The following is a 25,723-nucleotide window of genomic DNA, read 5'->3' as shown; positions in this document are numbered from 1 at the left end:
TTGTGGAATTTCAGCACTTCATAATTAGGCGGCGCACAGAAAAGCAATACCTTCTTGGTCAGATACGAAATGCTGACCAAACTCCCTTATATTTTGACATGCCGTCAAATTCTACGGTTGACGCCAAAGGAAAGAAAGGCATAAGTGTTCTTACATCAGGGGTGAAAAGCAGTGGATGTCCGTCATGCTTGCTTGCACAGCAGATGGACATAAATTACCCCCATTCATAGTTTTCATACGAAAGATTTTACTGAAATCAGAATGTTTCTAAAAACTGTAATTGTACGAGCAAATGAAACTGAGTGGTTTTTGGAGGACATGGTGCTGGAATGAACTGGGCGTGTGTGGAATCATTGCCCCGGCGCAATTCTTGGTTTACGCAGTCTGTTGGTATTAGATGCGTACGCAGGCCATACAACACCTGCAGTAAAACAAAAATTAGAGGAAAGCAAAACGAACTTGGCAGTAATTCCAGGCGGGATGACTTCAATTCTGCAACCACTTGACGTCTGTTTGAATAAACCACTTAAGGACAAGCTTAAACATATGTACACAGACTGGCTTTTGAAAAGCGACAGACAACTGACACCAACGGGACGTGTAAAATGCGCAAGTGTGCTAGGGGTTTATGATGCATTGAAGTGTGTTCCAAATCAGACTGTGCAACATGCATTTAAAAAATGTTCAATATCCAATGCACTAGATGGTACAGAGGATGATACTCTGTGTGAAGAAATGAGCAACAAAGAATCGAGTTATAGTTATTCAGAATCATGATTGAGATTTTAAACATTTCGTATAAGATGTATTACAAACCTAATAAAATTTTGTTTTAAATTTCAGCATTTAATTTCTACGTTATTTTCATTTTTATAAGTGTTGCACAGGGCAGAAAAGAGTGGAGAGCTGCATCACACCAGTCTACCGACTGAAGACAACAACAACACACTCTGCATTTTAAGTCATCTCTAAAAATCTACTACGATAATCCAACTGGCAAGACTGTTTGGGATGTATGTCAACATGGCCAACTCTATGTTCTGAATTTTTCCTACCTGTGACAAGATATGATTCCTAATAGGAACTTTTATGAATCGTGAGTCACATGCAGTATTATCTTCACCAAACGAATAATATGAATGTAAACATTATGCCATGTATTCTTTCGTGTTTGCTGCTATCTCATTTAAATCCTGTCTGCCTAATAAAACTACGAAACTAGAGTGAGACAACAGCAAACGCGGAAGAATATACATATTATGTCATGTTTATAGTCGTATTATTCTTATGCTCAATAGTGACACAGTCAGAAATGAAGCATTGCAACTGACTAGATTTTTAAATCTAAGATGACTAATTTCTGGGCAGAACGTATTGAACTAAAGAGGCGTCTGCAAAGATTTTCGAACGGAGAAAACTTTTCGCTAAACTCTCGTTCAGAACATCATCTATCATACGCAGTCTATTATTTGGTTCTTGTTGATCATTGTCAAAGAAAGCAGCAGTGTAAGTAACAACAAATAGCAGTCTCTTGCCACTGTTTTGCTAGTGAGACGACTCCTCTCTTTTTTTAAATTGTAAGTGGCCGTATTGCGCACAAAAGCGAGCCATGCCACGAGCGGCGACAAGTCGTAAACACTCACTATTAGAATGCGACAAACAACGCATGACACAGTACAATAATGTATTTTCAGCTAAGAGTGACGTAAACAACTATAACAAAGAGAATGGCACTTATCAGATCAAAGCAAAAAAAGCAATTGATTCAAACCAGACGAAGCACGTGAAATAGGAAGGGTACCTGTATAAATACAGACAGAGCAACTGACACATTATGATGGCTAGCTGGTAAAGCTTAACTGATAAGCTTACGACTCAAACCAAACTACTGTAGCTGAATCTTCATCCATTAGACCTAAATTGTGTCTCATGTTACACTGTTTCAATTTGGAGGTGAGGTCTAAAACTTCCCTATCCCCTTGAATTTCGAGTCTCAAATTTCAGGTGTGGCTTAGATTCGGGAAATTTTTTTTCCCCTTGATTTCAAGTCTCATTTTTCAGGTGCGGCTTAGATTTGAGTAAATACGGTACTCTTGATGAACCATGGTATCGTGTTGAAGGTGCATGGGCAGCTGTACCTGTACACGCCATCCAAGCTCTGTTTAACTCAATGCCCACGCGTATCAAGGCCGTTATTATGGCCAAAGGTGGTTGTTCTGGGTACTGATTTCTCAGGATCTGTCCACCCAAATTGCGTAAAAATTTAATCACGTGTCAGTTCTAGTATAATATATTTGTCCAATGAATACCCGTTTATCATCTGCATTTCTTCTTGGTGAAGCAATTTTAATGGCCAGTAGTGTAGTTCAGAAAAGATGGTGTGGGGAGGGTTGTTAAGCAGCCATTGAAATCAAGCATATTATGCTCAGCAGTTTGTCCCACCACTGGTTGGTCAAATTTACTTCTGGCCCATTTTGTGGTGGCCACTCATTTGGATGGACAGTTGGATGGTGGTCATACCCGCATAAAATGCTGTGCAGGAATTTCAGCTGTGCTGTTGTATGACTGGGCTGCTTTCACAGGTGGCCTTGCATTTGTTGGAAGAGGATAAACCTGTAACAGGACTGGAAGATGATTTGCTACATTTGTGAACTGGATAGGTTTTGTGCCACTACCCACAACTCTTATCCTTCTCCCAGCAACTCCCTTGAGTTATGCCTAAAGTTACTTCAACATCTGAAGACTTTTCCCCATTGTAGATGACATACGGTATTCTGTTTGCTAGAAACTCTTCGGTCCAATTTCACAATTGGTCTGATATTTGGTACACTCTTCAACTTATCAATGGACTCAGACCCTGTCTTGCTGACCTTTCCCATCTGCCACATCTCTCAAAACTCCCTCTGAATACCCCATGAAACCCAGATCCGAAACAAACCCACAACCTATCTACCAAAGACCTCAGTCCAACAGAAGTTTCAATCCCATCAAAAGGCCTCACACCCAAGTTCAATTATGCTGGACTCATCAAAAAACTACTCTTCCTCTCCCAGTCCCTACAGTGGTAACCCTCTCTTCCTACCAATCCCTCCAACCAAAGTCAACCTAACCCCAATATTGAATTGTGTTTCTACCAGTTCATATCACATTCACACTATAATCCCCCCCATCTAATCAACCGCTGGTTACCTTCCAGGAATTTATTACCACCAATTTAGCCTCAGCATCCTTCTTCAGGTACCTTCCTTCATTGGAAGAAAGAACAGCCATCTGCAACCTCTAGGCAGATCCTGATATAATAATCCTCCCTGCAGACTAAGGTACCACCACTGTAGTGAGGAATCACAGCAATTAGCTAACAGAAGGCATCCTCCAACTATCTGGGTCCAACTAAAAGTCCTGCCACAGTGATCCCACCTCAGAAGTCCAGTATAACCTCCAAAATCTGCTCAACTTCAACGTCCTTCCCAAAATCCATAAATCCAACAAACCTGGGCGCACCATTGTAGTTGGTTACTGTGTTCTCACTAAAAGAATCTCAATTCTAGTCAACCAACACTGCTGGCCAACTGGCAGTAGCTCAGGATCTCATATTTGAGATATGAAAAACTTCCTTCATCAACTCTCAATCATCCCCATCCCATTATCAACTGGATTCCTCCTCCTCAATGTTGATGCCACCTCCCACACAGCAGCATCACCTAAACTTAGGATCTTGATGCTATCAAACACTACCTCTCCCATGGGCTTCCCTGCTCCAAACCCACCACCTCCTGCCTTACACTAATTACATCAACACACATTACTGGTTCTCCTTTGAGGGGAAGATACGCAAAATAATCTGTAGCACAGCCACACACAATCACATTCTATCCTCCACTGCCAATCTGTTTATGGACCATCAAGAGGAATCCTTCCTAGCCACCCAAAACCCCACACTCTTGTCAGTTTCGAGTTTATTGATTAAATCTTTGTGGTGCGGACCCGGGTCAAGACACCTCATCCTCATTCCTCCGTGGCCTTAACACTTTCTCTCCCACTCGCTTCACCTAGCTCTCCTTAGTCCAATGTGCCACCTTCTTGGATATCGACCTCCACTTCTTTGATGATGCCATTCATACTTCTGTCCATATCAAGCCCACGAACCAGCAATAGTACTTGCATTTTGATAGCTGTCATTTCTTCAACACCAAAAAAAATCATTCTCACAGTTTGTCCACCCATGGACAGTGCATCAGCAGTGATGAGAACTCCCTTGCCCAGTGTGCTGAAGGTCTCACTAGTGCCCTCATACATAGGCTCTATCCTCAAAATCTAGCCTGCAAACGAATTTCCTCTGCTTTATCCTCATGCATCTCTAATCTTCCCGATCGCCCCCCAAGATTCGTCTCAGACTCTTTTAACAACTGAAGCATATCCTTTGCCAGGGCTTCAACTGCCAATCATCATACTGGGAAATGAGTGATAGCCTAACCACAATCCTCCTCATACTTCTTAAAGCAGTATTCCACCACCTATCTATCCTACACAATATCCTGATTCATCCTTACGCCACTTGCACTCCCAATCCCTTGCTACCTGTGGAAAACCCAAGTGTAAGACCTATCATATGCACATGGCCAGCACATTTTACTCCATTCCCATCACAGACTTATCTTATCCCATCACATGCAGGGCCATTTGTGAAAGCAGCCCTGTCATATACCAGGTTACTGCAACATTATACATGGGCATTATATCTAACTGGCCTTTCTGTGTGTGTGTGTGTGTGGGGGGGGGGGGGGGGGGGGGGGGGGGGGGGGGGGGGGGGGGTGCTGCTACTGGTTCCAGCAGTAGCAGCTATATAGACTTTAAACTCATTTATTGTACATGGTATAATACGGATTTTGCACATAACCCGTTTTTAAATTAGTTTGTTGCAACTGCTTCAGTATTATTAGATCCTTCATGACTGCGAATGTTGACTGGAGAACATTCAGTCCTATTTCTGCAAAGTTGTCAGAAAATAAAACATAGATTTTTCATCCATATATGGATCATGATGCAGTTAAAATGCAACTACTGAATAAAATTGCAAGATTAATTCAACACTTCTAATTCTGAAGAGCAACAAACACTGAAACCAACTCTTCCCAAACAGTTTGCATTTCAGCAGCCACCAGCAATCAACAGCAAATAGAAATATACAAGAGCACAAAAAAGTCTGAAGCAAGCAGATATCTGACACCTGGAATGTTGGATTAACCCTTTCCACTCCAATGTCGATTGCCACTCGACATCGCGAAATTTGTTTTCCACTCCGATGTCGAGCCTCATTCGACACGACTTTTCGAAGCTCTCAGACGTATTTTGAGTCTACTAGGCATTACTGCTGCAGTGTGCTGCCATCTAGGAGAACTAGTGTTAACTCGGTGTCAAACAGTGGCAGCTGTGTTAAGTCAAAGATTGTAATTATTATGTTCAAGTCCACGCGCTCGAAATGGCTAGTTCTTCATGTACAGTCCTTTCTGAGGAAGATATTTTAGATCTTTTAGACCAATCTCTAAGTGAAAACGAGAGTGAAAATGATTTTGATTATGATAGTGATTCATTTCAAAACAATTCGAGTGACAACGACGAAGAAAACAGTGACAATGTGCATGTTTCTAGTGATTCAGCAGAGGATTCGTGGCGAATGTGGAGCGACACTGACACTGACTTCACAGATTTTCCTTTTGACGAATCAAAGTGTGGTTTTATAACAGAAAGTAGTTCTGTTCCATCATCGTCTGTCGGATTCTTTCAATTAATTTTTACAGATAACCTATTTCAACAAATAGCAGATGAAACGAATAGGTATGCTACTTCAAAAATACGTAAAGTGACACCACTTCCACAACATTCTGCATGGTGGGACTGGAGAAATGTTACCATGGAAGAAATGAAATGCTTCCATGGTGTGCTACTGAATATGGCATTATAAAAGTGTAAGAACTTGCAGGAATTTTTTTTAAAGAGAATGGTTACAATCGTCCAACTTCTTTCCAGACTGTTTTAGTTGCCGACGATTTATGCAAATTTTCTGGGCACCTCATGTTTCTAATCCGACGAGTGCTACACATGTCAACAGTCAGGTTCAGTCACGTCTGAGTAAAGTGACAAATGTACTGAATTACTAGTCTGGCACGTTTCTCGAAATTTATCGACCATATCAGTATTTAGCTGATGATAAATCTACAGTATCGTTCAAGGGTCGTGTATTATTCAAAATGTACAATCCTCAAAAACCAACAGAATGGGGACTCAGAGTTTATGTAATTTTGGATTCATCAAATGGTTATACCTGCAGTTTGATACCCTATTTTGGCGCTGTAACAACTCAGTCATTGATTTGTCCACACTTGAATTTTTCTGAGAGAATAGTTCTTCAGCTGCTAGCTAATATCAGGAATGCTACAGGGCAATTAGGGTATCATATGTACACTGACCGTTTTTATACAAGCGTTGCATTAGCTGATGAGCTGTTGAAACAGAACATGCATCTGATAAGAACGATTCAATCGCAAAAACCTTTCAGCTGCAATCAAGAAAGGAGCTCTGCGTCTAAGGAAGCACGAGATAAAATGCCTCCGCAACAACAAAACGATGGTTCTGGCATGGCAAGATAAACGAACAGTTCTCATGCTTTCTACAAAAGCCAATAACTCAGTGTCACTTACAGAAAGGAGAAACAGAAAGGAAAGGGAAGAAATAAAGAAACCAAATGTGATTATTGATTATACTTCAAAGATGGGTGGAGTTGATCGATCTGACCATTTTATTTCCAGTTACGAATTTCTAATGAAAAGTCTCAAGTGGTGGTGAAAACTATACTTCTGACTGTTGGAGGTAGGACTTGTAAACAGCTATTTACTATACAAGAACCACTGTGAGAAAAACAACTTGACAATACCGTCTCACAAAGCATTCCGTAAAAGTGTTATAAGAGGATTAGTTGCCGAAGAAAGAACTCAAGGGCAGAAACGAGGAAGTCGTTCAACTTCTGATGACGAGCAACGCTTGAATGGAAAGTTGCACATTATCAACAAGCTTCCTGGGAACAAGCACAAGGATTGTGCAGTGTGCTCAGACAGAAAAAAGAAAGGTGGCAGGAGTGAAACTGTGTATTACTGCGAAACATGCTCACAAAACCCAGCTCTCCACCCTGAAGAGTGTTTCAAAAAATACCACACAATGGAAAGTTTTGTACTGTAAAAGCTTACGTAAATATATGAATGAAAGCACACATTTTGTTTTAATGTATACCCCAATTGTTGGCCAGCGGCCACATTGTTTCCACAAGCGATCCGCGCAAATCTCTGCGGAGCACTGCCGCCCAGGCTGCGGTGATTTAAATAAGAGTGCGCGGAGCCGCCCTGTGTCTGCCTTACGGAGTGCAAAGGGTTAAAACACAAAAGAAAGAAAAACTAACGTAACAATAAAAAAGTTTCCAGAAGCTTACTATTCACCACAGAAAGACCACAGATGATTCACCCAAGCAAACTGTCACAATATTAACTGCAGGTGTAACAGAGATATGTACAGCAATATATCCATACAAACTTAATAAGAAGAGCTAATTAAAAAACAAACAAGTGAAATACAAAAACACCTTTCTTGTTTGTTAGGTGCAAGTTAAAGTTTTAGTTTCTTAACTGCAATAAGGTCATGTAATTGTAAGCAGTTACCTTATGTTTCCAAATAATTTTCTCTGGCTTTTCTTTGCTCACAGCACATATGAAACCACTTGGTACAATGATCTTTAGTTCAAAAGGCAGTGTGACGTCTACACTAGCAGCACCTCCACAATCGCCACCATTTTCTTTCATGTATTTTATGTCATGCTGACCAACACTAAAATTCCAACTGAAACAAAAGTTTGAACTATTGTTAGAAGCTATCCTATTACATTTCTGATGAATTTTCAGGCCACATTGTCATTACACAGCTTAAATATATGGTTTAAACAAAAAAAAGACTACAACAGACAGTCTCCTACTGAAATTCTTAAATAAATACATAAATAGAAAACACAATCTAACTGTACAGTAATAATAAAAAATAAAGGCTTCCTTAACACTATGTATGAATCACAATAACAAGAAAGATAATGTGTTGAATGTGATAAATTTAGCAAAAGTGATGGATAGATTGTACCTCAACAACCCAAAAGTTAAAATACAATTCCAGACAATGAATTCATGAGGAAACATAGAACTTGTTTTAAAATGGCTATATCAATTAGATGACATACAATAAAAATCAGTACAGCATTTCTTCTTCTAAAATATCCCATAATGAAGCACTTCTCTTGGAATGAACTGCACCTAGAAACATGCCTCCTGAGAGCTTATTCTATGGCATTCCCAAATTGCGTCACAGTTGCAGCAAAATTTTCCCAATGATCCAGGAAGATATTTATATATTTTTATTCTTGTTATAGATCACAAAATTTTTATTTGATTTTATTTGGCCACATTATTAATTTCTGTAATAATGGCCATCTTTAGACCCACAAAATGTAGACACATCTTGTTGTAGAAAATATACCAAAATGTTATTTTATCCATGCTGGATCTTGTGAGCTCTGCAGCCGTTAATGACAGTCAGTGAATGATGCAACCAGCCGCAAATTGCATTTCATGATTCACCAAACATACCAAAATTACAAAACAAGGTATCAGACATCAATTTAAGAATAAACTAAACAGTCGCATACCTGAATACACACAGTTTGCTAATCATATTCAGTCAGCATGTGGAAAAATGGTACAGTCACAATAACGAGCCAGACAAGGTTTGTCATACACGTATAAAATTTAACAGCCCGATGCACAGTTGTAATAGACATGCTGAATCTGTGAAGGAACTTATTACACTTCTGTGTGGCAGCAGGTCAGTCACTGCTGCACTATTACAACTGTGCATGTGGTATTTAAATCTTATACGTATACAATGAAACTTGTTTAGCTCATTACTGTGATTGTACCATTTTCACACACATCAACTCAATGTGGTTAGAAAACTGCATGTACTAAGTAATTTCACTGTTTCATTTATGCTTAAATTGATTTTAGATGCCTTATATTGTAACTCTGGTGTATTTTGTATGACAAGATGTCTATATTTTGTATGTCTGAAAATGGTCATTATCAACTGAAATGAATAATGTAACATATAAAAAAAATTTTTTTTTTGGCGATTCATACCTGGAATGAAAATATTTAACTATGGCACTCCTTTTCAGAAATCAGAATGGTAAATATGAGCACTCTTACTCACTCACTGCTTGGAAATGAGCACTCGCAATCAAATGGGGGTGGGGAAACAGCTTTATGATCATACTTTGAATCGACTTTCCCCTCCAAACCATCTCCTGCTTGCTATTAGTTGGCTGTTGTGGCTGTACCTTGAATACAAGCCAGTCTGCTTCAGCAAGTCCAAGAAGAAGGCTCATCTGTGCAATTCAGTCTTGAGGTCAAGACCGCTATTCCACACACACTGAATTGTGTGAAGTTTATTATTCATGCCCACATGACAATTCCCTCGCGAGCAAACATTTCTCTCTTCCATGATGAAATTGTCATAAATAATAAATGCCCAAGAGAATTATATAGCTGGACACAGTTTTACATGAAGAGACAATGTGCAAGTGTCCAACCACTACAGATAAAAGAGGCACAATGTGTTTCATGAAAATATTGCTAACAAAGAACATTTCATGTATGATTCCAGATCCCAAATCCTTCAAAAGAAATAAGGTTACAGAAAAAGGGTGGGGTGGAGTACCTGTCTGTTTAGAGACTAACCCAAGTCTCATTTCAGAAGATTACAGTCTTACTTTCATTTACTGTGCTGTTCATATGCTGACACCTCTGCAGATGCTCCTTCCAATGAGAAGTTGGTGTAGCACTCCAATCTTACACCATTGGTTTAATAACAGGAAGCATCAGTCACTATATGTGGTAAAATCTTCATCCCTCAAACATGAATCGCCACATCCCTGTTATCATAATTTTATTTTGTCCAATTTTTCAGTTTCAGGCTGTGGCTCAAGGCACTGAACTTCTGCCTATTTTATAACCATTATATCGATGATAAATAAGCATTTTTTTCCAAAATACTGCACTAGAGAATGCATGCCAACTGTGTCAAATACTGCTCAGTCACCTGGCAACAACAATACTTGGGACTATTATCAAACAGGAAACTATTACAGCCTAACTTTCTTAAATTAAGCTACAGTGTTTACATTCAAACAACAACTTTGGTCTCCAGATAAGAGTTTTCACTAGTAATGCTACACAATAATTACTATCTGTATTAACTGAAGTGCAGTCCTAAGCACACATGAGAAATTTTACAAAAATGAGGCTGATTACTTTCCAAAGTGTGCACCACCTCTCTGAGCTTAGTCTGCTCCAAATTAGCAAACACACTCCACTGCGGTTTGTTCGGTTAGCGGTACCTTGATGCCACTCACTCAAGGCAGTTATCTTACATCAATCTCACATCAATGACAGCACAGTACCCCAAGCCATGCAGTTTACTGTACAATACAGATGTTGCAAGTAATTTACAGTATAGCGGTTTGTATGTGGTAGCTTTGTGTAGTACTAAAGTAGCAACAACATGCTCAACTTCTTTGTCAATTGCTTTACAGTTCCAAATTACTGTCATTTCTGAGATATTTCAATGGTTTATGATAACCATTGTGTTAATTGTAATGGTAATTACCCTAAGAACGAACAAAAGCTTAGTTAAAAACTGCAGAGTAACAGGTATGTCACAAAAGCAATGTTTTTACTTCTAAACGAGCCTTTATGCAGAATAAATAATTTACACACCGCTCCTCACCCGAACGAGCTTCCACAGCCCTGACCGTCTGTGTCTGACGTTGTACAACAATAACATCTTGGCTGTAAGAGTTCTCCTTAGTATAATTTGTGCATCCTTTCATTGAACACTCATACAACAGCTTCCCAGTTTTCACTTCAACACCGTATGTTCTACTTTCCTTTCCACCTAGAAACAAACAAGTATGAACATCTCAGAACATATTCTACTGTACATGCAAAGATGGCAAATGGAGGAAAATGGGTAAAAGTATACGTCAGGATCAGTGGTGTATTTACATGTTTCATGCAAAAATACTGGCAGCACTCGCCCTGAGGTACAACTGGAACAAAAGGGGATGTGAAAGCTGCCAGTGCAACATCGCTAATGACAGAGGAGTGGGCAGACGATGTGTTCAGAAGCAAGAGAAGAAGGAATATTATAACACTGTCACATCAGTACACTACAGCCTCTGAAATATAAACACATTTGGAGAAAAGAGTCACATGACAACCAAGGTAACAAATCTAATTGCTGCTTGTTTCATTCACAGCAATTTATGCTGTGCTATTAGGTCTCAACCTAGCCACAACCTTGTAGTTTGTGACATAATTTGAAACGACAGACAAATATTTGTGACAACAGGGGAGAAGAATGCGAAAGCAACGAGCTGCCGACCCATGAGCATTAGAGAAATACTGCCATGGTTGGTACTGGCTCTGATCTAGACTTTAGCCCAGAAGATGTGTCTATCCCAAGTAAAACTAGTTCAATCTGAGGAGTGAAAGTTTCTTATGTTACATTCATACAAGGTAACAGAGATTATGGTTAAACAGCAGACATAATGGTTGAAAGAATGCATTTGTGAAGAAAAAATTTACAATGCAGCATTAAGAACTTTATTTCTTTACAAAATATGTAAAATATAAATAATTCAACAACAAGAACTGCTGTAAAGATGCTTTTAAGCAGCTGATTAATAAGTTGAATTTACTATTTTGACATTCTAACCATCCTATTATTTAAGGCAGACTAGGTTTAACAAATTTTCCTTTTATCGATTAGATTTCTGGGACTTGTTACATCTTTGTTAATGTTAATGTGGAATGACATGTGAGCTTGAGATGACTGGAAGTGAATCAAATGTTACTCACAACTATCCTACTTAATAATGCTTGTTAGGTATGTTCTTCCACATAACAGTCAACACCATTGCTTAACACGTTCACTGCTGCACACCTAGTGATAGACGTTTAACCACTATAGTCTGGGAGACGAGTCTTTGGTATTGACAGCTCGGTAGCGTCTTTCCGTTGCCTAGCGACCGCAGGCAGGCAGCCAATGAAGCCCTGACTTTGAGCGGGTAGCAAGGGCCACGTTGCCACTCTGAAACCTGGTCGCGCGCACTTATGAAACTTACCAATGTCTCGCGTGCAGGCGGTGTGGTCGTTGGTCGTTTGTCTGAAGTTGAATTCGCAGTTTATTTCGTTTTTTTTGTTTTTAGTGTTTCTTTGTTTATGTTTCGTTGTAAACAATGTCTAGTGCGGCGGGTAGTACCAGCCCAACACAAGAAGTGAAACAGAGGAAGAAAAGTGTGCTACACACCCAGGCCCACGAATTCGTGTGCTCTGTGAGGGATTACTCTGAGAAAGAAAAGGACAAAGGTGGGCCCTTAATTCCTGTTGTTCAGGTTGTGAAGAGAACTGCAGCAGCATTGAAAATAAGTAAGAACACTGTTGTAAAGGTAGGGAAAGAACAGTATAGTGAAGATTGTGATGAGAGCGGCACAACAAAGCTGCACACATCAGGAAAGAAGCGGCCGAGAAATAAGCAGGTGACAGCTTTGGAAGATTTTCAGAAAGACGCTATTCGTCGTCATATATACAGCTATTATAAGAGAAGGGAACATCCCACTCTATCTAAATTACAGGTGTCGCTTCAGGAAGACGATCTTTTTAAAGGGAGCAAATATTCATTGCGTACAGTGTTGAAAAACATAGGCTTCAGCTATTCACTGTTTAACGGACGCAAATATTAATGGAAAGGACAGATGTAGTTGCATGGCGGTGCAGATTTCTGCGCAGGATCATGGGTGTGGAATTCGAAAGTATAGTGTGGTTAGATGAAACTTGGGTCAATGCCAGCCATTCTTTACGTAGAGGCTGGAATGATGGAACGCCCGACGGGACAATGGCAGTGCCTGTTGGCAAAGGAGGGCGTATTATTGTCTTACATGCAGGAACATCGAAAGGTTTTGTGCCAAACTGCTTGAAAATGTTTCGGTCAAAAAAGACGGGAGATTACCATGAAGAAATGTACAGTGTAGTATTTCAAGAATGGTTCGAGACATCGCTTATAACGAATCTGACAAGTCCATCAGTGATTGTTATGGACAAAGCGCATTATCATTCCGTTGTTCACAATAAGGCACCAACCTTGGCAACAAAAAAAGACGATATCATTCAGTGGTTGAAACGGCGAAAAGTAGATTTCAGAGAAGATTTAAGGAAGGCAGAACTGCTCGAAATTGTGGCACAAAAGAAACCCCAATTTCCAACATATATAATTGATGAGATTGCTAAAAGGCACGGGCATGAAATCGTTCGGCTTCCTCCATACCACTGTCACTTCAATGCAATTGATGGAGTGTGGGTGCAGATAAAAAATTACATTGCTGCAAACAATAAAAAATTCACAATCTCTGAAGTGGAAACTCTCCTTCCAGCAGCTATCAATAAAGTGACAAGCAAGACGTGGACTAAAATTGTAAACAGCACTGCAAGCGCCATCAGAGAGGCGGCCAAAACCGTAGGGGTTGTGGAAGAATGCATCGAAAATTTAATTATACATCTGGGAGAGAGCAGTGATAGTTCGAGAAGTGCTGAGGAAGACAATGTCAAATCAGATTCTGACAGTGATGTGAGTGGTGTTTTTCCATTACAGTAACTACAACGTATTCAGGAATGTAAAGAGGGAGTTTGCTATCGATCTACAACCAGATCATCATATTGTGAGTACTTTCTTCAGATTATAACTCTTAATACGCTGACCAATTATTCTGTAGCTTGTAGTAGAACAAATTAATAATGCTAATACTTAACAATGGAAACCAAAACTGCTAATGTTCAACAACTTGCGAAAATATTTTTCATTTCAGTTGTGAAGTTTAACAAATAACTTTATTATGTTTCAGCATCTTAGATACTTGTACTAAATAGCTCTTATCAGTTTTCGAGTAAATATATTTCAAGCATCAACTTTAAATAAATTCACGCATACCAATACGACTTGTATTTTGTCTGGCTTTTATTTCTGCTGCTAGAGAATGCGTGTAGCAGACAGGGCGCCGCGTGCTGTGAGCCACGTTCGGCAACAGCGCCGTCTGCCCGCCAGAACTGTCAGTACCAATCACTCGTCTCACGGACTATAGGCCAGGCAGGTACACACTGTTAGACTTGAGGCTCTATTGCGGCCACCAGCAGCCACAATGTGTCAGGCATGCAATTCTGCTGCTGCCGCCAGCGGTCACAAGGAAGTCAACATATTAAAGAACTTATTCCGTCAAAATACTGTGAAGTTTCAGAAACATCATTTAACATAACATCAAACAATCTCGGCAAACACTGACAGAGAGCTATATAAATCTCTATTTAGTGTCTTCTCCATTGTTTTTTAATTTTATTTATATAAAAGTAAGTGTATACCTGTCCCTTTTTCCCCCCAAGGTAAGTCTTTCCGCTCCCGGGATTGGAATGACTCCTTACCCTCTCCCTTAAAACCCACATTCTTTCGTCTTTCCCTCTTCCCTGATGAAGCAGCCGTGGGTTGCGAAAGCTTGAAATTTGTGTGTGTGTGTGTGTGTGTGTGTGTGTGTGTGTGTGTGAGATTGTTTCTATCAACGTACCAATGCTTTCATTTGGTAAGTTACAGAATCTTTGTTTTTAGATATATTTTTCCCACGTGGAATGTTTCCCTCTATTATATTCATATCTATATAAAAGATGAGACAAAAATTATGGGAATTTTACTATTCCTTGTGGGGGTAGATGAGCAGGGCATGATAAGCTCTATATTGGACTACCCAGAAAAACTGAAATTATATTTACAATGCGGTTAGCTTATAATTTCAGCCATCACACATCATCATTACCATTTTCAGACTCCAGTTTCCCTGGTGTGGTGTACACGTGCTTGTCATGTCCTTCTGTCTTCACACATCTTCTGTTCCAGGACAACTTCCCATTTGTGTCCTTTCTCCTTGGCATCTGATCTTACAGTTTCTATCCAGCATTTTCTTGGTCTTCCCTGTGGTCTTCTATCTGCAAATTCTCATTATGTGCCCATACCACTGAAGCCCAGATTTCTTTATGACGCTGGTAACAGGAACCTCAATACCAGCTACTTTTCTCTTCACCTCATTCCTGATTTTGTCCTTTCTAGTTGTTTGATTCATAGTTCTAATGAATCTCATTTCTGTTGCCTGAATTCTGCCGAAGCCTTTGTTTAGTAGGTTACATGTTTCTAAACCATATGTAAGGAATGGTATGAAATAGGTGTGGTACATGGTCGTTTTTGCTTTTTGTGGCATTTTATCATCCCAGAGAAGATTTCTGATTTGACTGTAAAAATTAAATGGTCTCTGTGTCTTGCTCAGTGTTTCTTGCTTAATGGTGTTGTCTTGTAAGATCACGCTTCCTAGGTACTTGAAATAGGAAAAACATTCTACTTTGGCTCCTTCTAGAAATATATTTTGGTTGTTCCTTGCCTGTTGATGGTCATTTCTACTGTCTTTGTTCCACTTATTGTTAGTCCAAAATTTTTGAATGTGTTGTCCCAATAGTTAAGTTTCTTCCGTGCTTCAGCTTCTGTCTCTCCTCATACTATCAAATCATCAGCAAAACCCAGGGCATTTGGTTTGCTGTCTATTTTCTTGATAGGTTTTATGATCTTGCCCATTTCTATTACAAACAGGAGAGGTGATAGGGAACTTCCTTGTCGGATATCTCTCTTTGTTTAAAACCATTCTGATCATCCATTGCCTATCTGGACACAGCTATAACACTTTTGGTACAGCATCTTGACTTTATCAGTTAGTTACTTTGACACCTTTAGTGTCTTCCAAACATTCCCATACCTTGTTTCGAGGAGCACTGCCACACGCTTTTTCAATGTCTACAAATACAATCACAAGATTTCTTCCATATTCCCAGTACTTTTCAGTCAGCATTCTTACTAAAAAATAAGATCCATAGTACCTTGGTCTTTCCTGAATCCATGTTGTTCTTCTTCAAGAAAGGCAAGAGAGATTAGAGCCCACACAGAGGCATACTGACAATCCTTCTCTCCACGAACAATTCAAGACTGGAACAGAAGGGAGAACCGATAGAGGTACTCACGGTACCATCCACCACACACCGTCAGGTGGCTTGCTGAGTATGGATGTAGATGTAGATATCTGTCTAAGTCTCATTTGTGTGATCTTTTATGACAGCTTCACAGCGTGTGACAGCAGCATGATGCCTCTGTTATTTCCACTTTTAGTCAATTGCCCTTTCTGAACAGACGGATGATGACTCCTTTACTCCAATCTTCTGGGATTTTGTTTTCTTCCCAAATCACTGATAACACTCTATATACCCAATTTAAGTCTAATATTCCAGCTGCCTTTATCATGTCTGCGCTGAGACCATCAAAGCCTGTCGACTTTCCATTCTGCATGCTCTTTAATGCTGTTTCTACCTCACATTGTGTTAATGGGTGTTCATTGGACTGGACTTCAATTAATTACTCTTCATTCATTGGTGGGTGTGTTGTCCTCATCTCTATTTAGCAGCAAATTGAAGTACTTTCTCATTCCATCCCTGATGCCTTCTTCGGTTCATATTAAGTTACTGTCATCATTTCCAGTGCACGGATACTTACATAATCATTTCGTTTAGTCTTTAGAACCTTGTATATAATTTCCTACTTCCCTCACACTCTTCCATTATCCCTGTAGTAAAATCCTTCCAGCACCTTTCCTTTTCTTCCTGGATCAGTCTTTTTGCAGCTAGTTTCTTTCTGCTGTATTCCTGTGTTAGATGTGCAGTTGCTAATTCATTTCATCTATCATCTGTTTCTCATGGTCTAATTTTCTTTTCAGTATGTTTCTATCTTCTACTGCTGTCTTCATTCCAAGAATTCTACCAAGGTGTTTCCTTCTCTTTTGGTGTAGCACTCGTTTATCCACGTATGTATGTGGCTTCTTTAACAAGGGTTTCTTTTCTTAAAGACCATGCTTCTTCTACTCCTTTCTCAGTTTTGGGTAATTTGGCTGTTATTCATGCTTCATAGTTCCTTTCTTTTTCATGTCCTTCAACAGCTAAGTCTTTATCTTCGGCATTCTCTTTTGTTCCAATTTTGACACTTGATCATCTTTTAGGGCCGCAAATAATAGCCAGTGTTTGCTATCCAGGTGTTTGTTGGGTATGACTTTAACATCTGTAACATACTGAACAGTTTTTCTATCAGTGATGATGAAGTCTATCATAGTCTTGAGCTTGCCATCCCAGCAGTATCTCATTATTTTGTGACTTTCCCTCTTCTGATACCACATGCTCTGTATGATTAAGTTGTTTTGCACACAGGAATCAATTAGGTTCTCTCCTCCTCGGTTTCTGTTCCCATAACCATGAGGACTTATGGTGTTTTCACATCCTAGTCTTTCTTTACCAACTTGAGCATTCAGATTGCCCATAATGATGTAGTTCTCCTCTATTATTTGTTCTTCAAGTTCATTAAGGAAATGCTCTTTCGGCTCTTTGGTACATCCTGTCTGTGGTGGATATATTTGCAAAACAGTATGCTATGTATTACCAGCCCTTAGTCTCATCTGGACGATTCTGTAGCTCATATATCTGACATCTATCTGAATGTCTACATCTTTATGGAGGAAAAGGCCAAATCCATTTTTGAATTCACTATTGTTACCACTCTAGTATAGTACATACCCTTTTCTCATTTCTCGGTGATTTCTTCCCACAGTTTTTCTACTTTGTCTCACCCAGTCCTAATATTCTAAGCTTATGCCTGTCCATAAGATCTACTAGTTCTTTACATTTATTGGTGAGAGTGAGAATACTGAGTGTACCAATTTCCAGTCATTCCATTCTGGGAGGGTTTTGAGTCTTCCAGTATCTTCGATGAGCATCAGTCATTCGCCCTTCATTACTTTGAGCATTAGAACTACTGTCATGTTTTGTGTTCATTCTTCAAGCCGAGGCTTAGTTTAGGTTTCAAAGCAGTATATATTTGCTCAGCTGCTGGCTTGCTAGGCCTAACACAGAAGATCCCTCTTCTCCACAAGGCAGTAGTGATCTCTTCTAATTATCTCCAGGGAGAACAGGTTACCTTATCTGCCATCTCCGCTGTTCCAAAGGTCTTCTTCTCTGCTGAGGATGTTGTTAGGGAAGTGGAAGACAGTTCAGTTTCTTTCTATTGGGATGGACACATTGCTATTCCAATGGGTAAAATTCTTCCCCAAAATTCACAATTTAATTTTTACCAACATATAACTGAATTCTGAATAGATTCCATAGTTTCTGCGAATAACAGTTCAGAGAAAAAAGGGGTTTGTGAACACTAGGCTGCAACAAACAGCTAAAAACTGAGATGAACAGGATGTGCAAAATGGTTACGCAGGAATGGCTAGAGTAAGTATGTAGAAGTGTATATCACTAGAGGTAATGAAATATTACTGTATCTCATTGCTACCTATCAGAACCCATCGGAGAGCATTAAAGATAAACACCAGTCCTAATTGCACAATTGTAAAGTGACCTGTTTCCAAATTACATACAAAAATAACCACTATTTCAGCATACATATAATTCGAAAATGATGCTTTGCTGATTAACATTGTTCTTATGTGAAAAACACAATATGGTTCAAATGGCTCTGAGCACTATGGGACTTAACTTCTGTGGTCATCAGTCCCCTAGAACTCAGAACTACTTAAACCTAACCAACCTAAGGACATCACACACATCCATGCCCAAGGAAGGATTTGAACCTGCGACCGTAGCAGCCCCGCGGTTCTGGACTGCGCGCCTAGAACCACTAGACCACCGCGGCCAGCTAAAAACACAATATGAATGTGAAATTAATACTGTAACTAATCGGAAGAAATGTAGCACATGGTCAGGATGTACCAGTAAACCTATCATTATAAAATTACTACAGCAAATTAAATTGAACATATTAATAAAGCATGTTAATTGAATCTCCGATATATGTTAGCACTAAAATTCAGGCACTAGTTGATTTGTTATAAACAAATTTAGAAATGTAATTGTTACCTGTAACATAATTAGTCAGAAAAAGTTATATTAACTCTTAACTAAGTTGAAAATAGGTTCACCTTGTTCAGCACTGAGACTCTAAATTTTTAGCAATGTGTATCTCATATTTGGTTAAACTTTTAATTGTGATTTTACATAAAATTGTAATTTTCATTGTAGGTAATTGTTAACAAAAGTATAAATAGAGGTCACGCAGGTGCCTTGGAGAACTCGTTGTTTGGCTAGGGTTGCGAGCAAATGTAATGTAGGCTCACTCGTTTGTTGAGTGTTGTGAACTCTGTGTCGTTTGATGTCAATTTTGGGTACATGTGATGTAACCGGTACAGTTCACCAGGCTCTGACACCAGAGTCCTGGAAATATATTTGGGTACTTTGGAATTTATTTGGGAGTCTTCCGCAATCCTTCTCATAGGCTGCACAGCGATGAGACACGAATCCAGGAATTCTACAAAACCCCGAGAACTAAACAACTCTCAATGTTGGTAGAATTGATGTGAAAACAACAGCGCATCAACTAGGCATTACACAAAAAACATTTGCAACGCGGAGGTGGGAAAAGCCAAACATCTCAATGTGGTGAAGGAGCTGGGATCAAGTGGAAGACTGTGCAGAGGACGACTCGCAAGAATTCCATGTACAAGAGGCAGGAACCATAATCTTGTACGTTGCAGACTGCGCCACGGACGTCGCCAGGAGCAAACGTGATATTCTGGAATGACATCGCGAATGAATCAGATAAGTACCCCTTTTAATTGTGTCCTACAATTTTCTGTTTTTGTTTCATTGTGTGCGTGTGACAATTTCACCTGATAGGCAGGAAAGTGTTTTGTCTAGTGTCTAGCCACTTTGATCAAAATGAGCGAAACTCAGTTACGTCAAATAGGCATGACCACGCGGTCAGGCCGTCAATTTCATGCTTCAACTCCAAATGTACACTTAAACAGTGAAGCAAATTCCGTGAGCAGTAGTTGTTCGCCTTTTCATGGTTTTTTGGGAGCAAATCAGCAACTGAATTTAATTGATCAGATATGTCAATTGTTGAATAATAAACTAGAACAACTGGTAACTCAAAATAACCAATTAGGTAGCAACATTAAAGAGGTCACAGAAAAGCTGGACCAAAATTTAAAATCATTGAGAGAAGAAATCAATGCAACAAATAACAAAGTACAAATTGTTGCATATGACATAGAAAGGGTAGAAACCAAAGTTGACTGTTTGGAGGCTTTCACAATCTCCGAATTTAAAGAAACAAACAAAAGCATTGAATTAGTTAACGAACGTGTCAAAAACACGTAAGTAGTCGTTTTAAATGAATTAGTGAACCGAAAAGAAGAGTTAAAAATATTGCAGGAACTCAATGTTTCAGAAAAAGAATTGGTAGGGGAAAGATTGAAATTAAATTCTGAAGTAGTTTCTGATAAGATATCTCGTATTGACAAGAAAGCAGAAAGCATAACAATAGAACTGCAAACAGTCAGCTCTGAAGTTTCAAAATTGCAAAATAATATAATGCCCAATTTTGATTCAAACCAGATGTTTGTGCATAATTGTAACAATGTTAGTTAAAAATGTTACCCAGGTGATGCGAAATTGCATCCAGTTGACTTTGTGCATCAGTGCAAGGACAGTTTCCAACCTAACATGCCAGAGTCTGCTAAAGTTAAATTTGCGAAACGTTTTTTGGATGGTGAAGCCCTCACATGGGCGAACCAAAACATTAAAACAAATACTACGTCTTTTGCTGATTTTGAACGCCAATTCTTGGCAAAGTTTTGGTCGGAAAACAAACAGGCAAGAATAAAATCTGAATTTCTTAACGGTAGCAAATATCACACAGGTCTTGCAATTAGCATGCGAGAATTTTGTGAAAAACAATTACGGACATTGTCACATTTGAGCAAACCTTTGGACGAACCGATACAGATTGACGCACTGAAACGGCGCCTACCACACCGTATTCAGTGGGGACTTGTTTATGGACAAGATGACAGTGTTGACGAATTTTTACGTCATGTAGACAAAATTGACCGTGCATGGCAGAATGATGACAGACAGTACAATCAAAATCTCAGAAACACTCACAGTAGGAATGGGGGGTCACAACAATATAATGGACACAGAAATAAAACTGGTGTGGTAACCAAAACAGTAGTTACAACAGACACGAAAACCATCAAGAACAGAGAAACAGTAACCAGTTTCACCACAGCAATTCCAACCAGGGAAACAGGTAACCACCTCGTTGGGAGCCTGTCAATTTGAGGTGAATAGTTATGGCACAAACCAGGCAGATAGGAGGTTAAAGAGACGGAAACGTAAAAGCAATCATAAATGTAATGTAAATAGGGACTACTACTTAGATGATACTAGTTATAAGCAAAACTTTTGGGATCACATGTTGCGTGAATTGAATAATGCACATACTCAAGCAGGACCACAGTTTGAATTTAATGAACATGACTTAGCATTAATTGATGACACATTAACACCTGATGTAGACAGAACTTATGATATGTATGGTATCACTAGCCTGTTTTCTGATGAAGGTAAGGATAATGAGGTACCTATATTAGTAGAAATTGGTAGCCAAAATGAGGAAATAACACCTGACTTAGATAATGAAACAGGTAGTGATTTCAATAGTGTAACTTCAGATGTTGAACACGTAAAAGTTAAGGCAGACGTGCATGCAGAGGCATAACCCACAGATTATTTTGATGATGATTTTGATAAAGATAGTGTTGTGAAGGATGATGTATTTGACAATATATGTACACAAGAGAAATTAGATGGCGTTATTTATGTTGAAGTTATTGATAATGGTGTTGCAGCTGAAAGTAACTCTGAATGCGAATTTGGTTCACGTGAAGATATTAAGAGTGCAAACAATGTATTGGTACCAATTTGTATAAAAGAAATCTTAAGTAAATCTACTAATAAGAAGGAACAAGCTAAGTTGATAGGTGAGAAGATTTTGGAATCTACTATCAGTGAAAATGAAGTTTGTTTAGAAAATAATAAGGAAAGTGAAGTCATCAAATCAGATCCATCCATGGAATATAATTTTAAGTCTAGTGAAATTAAGGTATCTGTTTCATGTGTATTTGATTCCAGTCATAATGACACTCAATCTTATGTTGAGTCTGACATTGAAACCTGTAGTGAAGAAGTATGTAACAACATCGATACAACTGAATTAGAAAGTGACTTGCTGGCAGAGAATGTGAATAGTGACCCAAATATTACCTTAGGTAGCCCTTATGTAGAAATAAGCATTAAAAATTGGTCAGGTCTTTGTTTGATTGACACTGGCAGTCCCATTAGTAGTATCTCGGACAAGTTGAGGAACAGGATAAAAGACACGGAAAGTTACATCGAATTTCCAATCACAGGTGTACAGATTAAAGGTGCCACTGGCAAGTTTAGTAAGTTAATAAATAAACAAGCTTTAATTACATTTTCTGTTGGCAACATTAATTTTGAATATGGTTGTTTAGTTATTCCAGACCTCAATGAGCAAATGATTTTAGGAATGGACTGGATAGTTAAAGCAAAGGTGAGTTTTGAGTGGCAAAATTCAGAATTACTGTTCGCTGAATGAAAGACCAGTATTCAAGGAAAAGTAGTAATCCAGTTAAATTCAAGTACAAGCAGTAGTAACCATATTAGGGAAATAGTTTATCCAGAGTGTAGCCATTACATGGAGGAAGAGGAAAATAGGGATCACAATAACCAGAATTTGGTTGATGATAGTTACTTCCTAACCATATCAGAAAAGGTAAAAGAAGCAAATGACTTGACTGAGTCTGAAAAGCAGGAATTAAAAAATTTTCTCTGGGAAAACTGCAACATTTTTTGTGATCAACCCGGTAAGGTCAAAGATTATGAATGTCATTTGAAGTTAAAGCCACACGAACCCTTTTTTATTAAGCCTTATGGGGTACCCATCTGTAAAAGGAAATAAGTGGAGAAGGAACTCCATAAAATGCAAAAATGGAGAATAATAGAGAGAAGTCACAGTCCATATAACAGCCCGATGGTCTGTATTTCAAAAAAGATGGTGGTGTTAGGCTGGAATTGGATTCACATCACCTGAATAAGTTTATAGAAAGAGAAACAGATCATCCTGAATCCATGGAGGAACTCCTGTACAAACTCAATGACAAAATATTTTTCTAGCCTGGATTTGACCTCAGGTTTTCATCAAATCACATTAGCACAGGATTCAAGGCAGTACACAGCCTTCTTATATAATGGTAAATGTTTTCATTATTGTGTTGTTCCGTTTTGGGCTGAATGTGTCTGTAGCTGAGTTTATTCGAGCTTTGGATCATGTGATTGGAAGTGAACTACTATCTAAACTAATTATTTACGTGTATGATATATTAATAACCAGCAAAACTTGGGAGGAACATCTTGATACTTTGTACAAATTAGCCAATAAGTTCAGACAAGGTGGTATGACCCTTAAGCTAAGTAAATGCAAATTTGGAGTATCAGACTTGAAGTTTTTAGGCCATATAATTAACAGAGAAGGCATTCTACCTGACAGTGATAAAATTTCTGCAATTGTCCAGTTGTAGTGTTACCTTTTATTATCTTCTCCTCATTAGCTATTTAAACAACCTCGCTTTGTAATGTAATTTTAATTTTCACCCTAAGGCACATTCAACACATCGCCAAAAAATACATGTCTTTCGTATCAAGACAAGAGAGAGAGACATCCATGAGTTCTTCAAAACAAAAAACCTACGCAAAAGTAAAAAAAAAAAAGAACAAAATTATTTATAAAATCGGTCGCTGGCGCAGCGCTCTTCTACGTGCGCGATCGTAAATTATAACTTTGCGGAAGTCAAAGTACCGTTACAATGCCTCCTCTACTGACACACTCCGCAAGCGAGCGTGGCAGTATAGAAAATTTATATATATATAAAGTTTGTGATATATATATATATTTTACAAAAAATATTTCTGTGCACAATGCTCTTTGCATATCAGTCTTTGTATACAGTCTTTTTGGTGTGTATCTTCTTTAGGAGTCGTAACATTAATGGCTTTGAATTGCAGCGTATTATCGTTGCTTAGCACAGCGTTTGAATTCAGTTCACATGATTCATGTTTACAATGGAATTAATTCGAACAATAAATGTTTCTATTATATTGCTCCAATGTCTTTAAACGTAGTATCGGATTCTGAGTGTGTGTGTACTGCCTGGATCTCTTGCGTGTGACTTGAAGAAAATCCAAAGTTTGTTCACTGTGTCAACACGAAATTGTTATCTCCAGCAGTCGAATTTTTGTGGCGTCTACCGGGGTATAAATGGTCAATGAGGGCACAGGAAACACCTCACTGCCTACGACAGGTGATGAGCTTGTCTTTTACACCAACCTGAAGACCTGCCGGCTTCCACAAAACCATACACTTCAAAGCATATTGACACTACGTAAATATTGCTTGACCAGTGTTCCATCACGTTGGTTTCTTCTTTGCATTTTCAGTTCCATTTATATGAATTATGTGCTACATGCACAGGTCCTTTGCAGCTCATTAACATCTCCTTAAAATACATTTCTTGATATAGTAAGTACATAAATATACAAATATTTACAATTAATCATTACATGAGATAGTTACATTGTTGTCATATACTACATATACAGAATTAAACGAAAAATATAGTAAATTTTTTACGTTACATTCAATATCATTGTGCTGACATGTGAATTACATTACATTCAGATTGAAATATACATTTTATTTATTTTATTTGTTAGCTCTCTTTTTTTTTTTTTTTTTTTTTTTTTTTTTCGTTACACTTGCAACATTTGACGATAATTGTGGCAACTCGCTAGAATATTCAACTTAAAATTCATCTTGCACCCTGGAATAAAATTTACACATATTTCAAGCTTCAAGTCAGCCCTCTGTAGGAGGATAGGTTCATGGGATGGTTGCTAACTACTTCATAAATAGGCCTACTAGTAAAGTCATCCCCTACAGTGGACTACACAAAATAAAATATGATAAATAAAATACATGTTAACTTAATATAACGTAAAAGTTCCTATACCTAATACCGTTTCTAAGTGTGGTGTCCCCACTATTGCTGTTTCTAAGAGTGGTAGTTCAAGTCAATCATGTTCCTATAAAGTTTGTGTAGTTCATCTCCTTCCTTTCATGAGTATCAAGCAATATAAATAAATGTTTTACTTAATAAATAAATAAATCTTCTTAGATAATTGCTGCTGCATTCCATGCTGTATATCCATTCTGTTTTTACCTTGTGGTACCTGTAAAATTCTATTCATAAATAAATATGTGTGTATGTCTCTCCATACTGTCAGATAATCACGAATTATATAATGTCAAATATTTCATCAACATGTATAAATTTTTCTAAGGAAAGGATGAGAGTATGAGCCGCAACAGAGGACTGACGTTTTGTTTTCTCCTTATTCCCCTTTCTATTTAATGGTGCATCAGTTCAGTTCAGTAGATGAGCTTTAATTATGTCATTAGATGACTG

The 25,723-nt window shown here is 38.5% G+C and overlaps 1 protein-coding gene across 1 annotated transcript in view; it reads right to left on the bottom strand.

Annotated features, from left to right (window-relative positions):
- Positions 1-25,723, bottom strand: part of LOC126482268 (eukaryotic translation initiation factor 2-alpha kinase-like) — a 191,284-nt gene that overhangs the window by 129,089 nt on the left and 36,472 nt on the right. The window contains exons 4-5 of the mRNA XM_050106249.1: positions 10,866-11,043; positions 7,707-7,884 (exon numbers count right to left, since the gene is read on the bottom strand). Coding sequence (XP_049962206.1) covers positions 7,707-7,884; positions 10,866-11,043 — 356 coding nt within the window. The remainder of the gene's footprint in view (positions 1-7,706; positions 7,885-10,865; positions 11,044-25,723) is intronic.

Source organism: Schistocerca serialis, chromosome 5 (genome assembly GCF_023864345.2).
Source record: "Schistocerca serialis cubense isolate TAMUIC-IGC-003099 chromosome 5, iqSchSeri2.2, whole genome shotgun sequence".
In the NCBI taxonomy this organism is placed as follows: Eukaryota; Metazoa; Arthropoda; class Insecta; order Orthoptera; family Acrididae; genus Schistocerca; species Schistocerca serialis.
The sequence above is the reverse complement of the archived record's forward strand: the minus strand, read 5'-3'. Positions and strand labels throughout refer to the sequence as shown.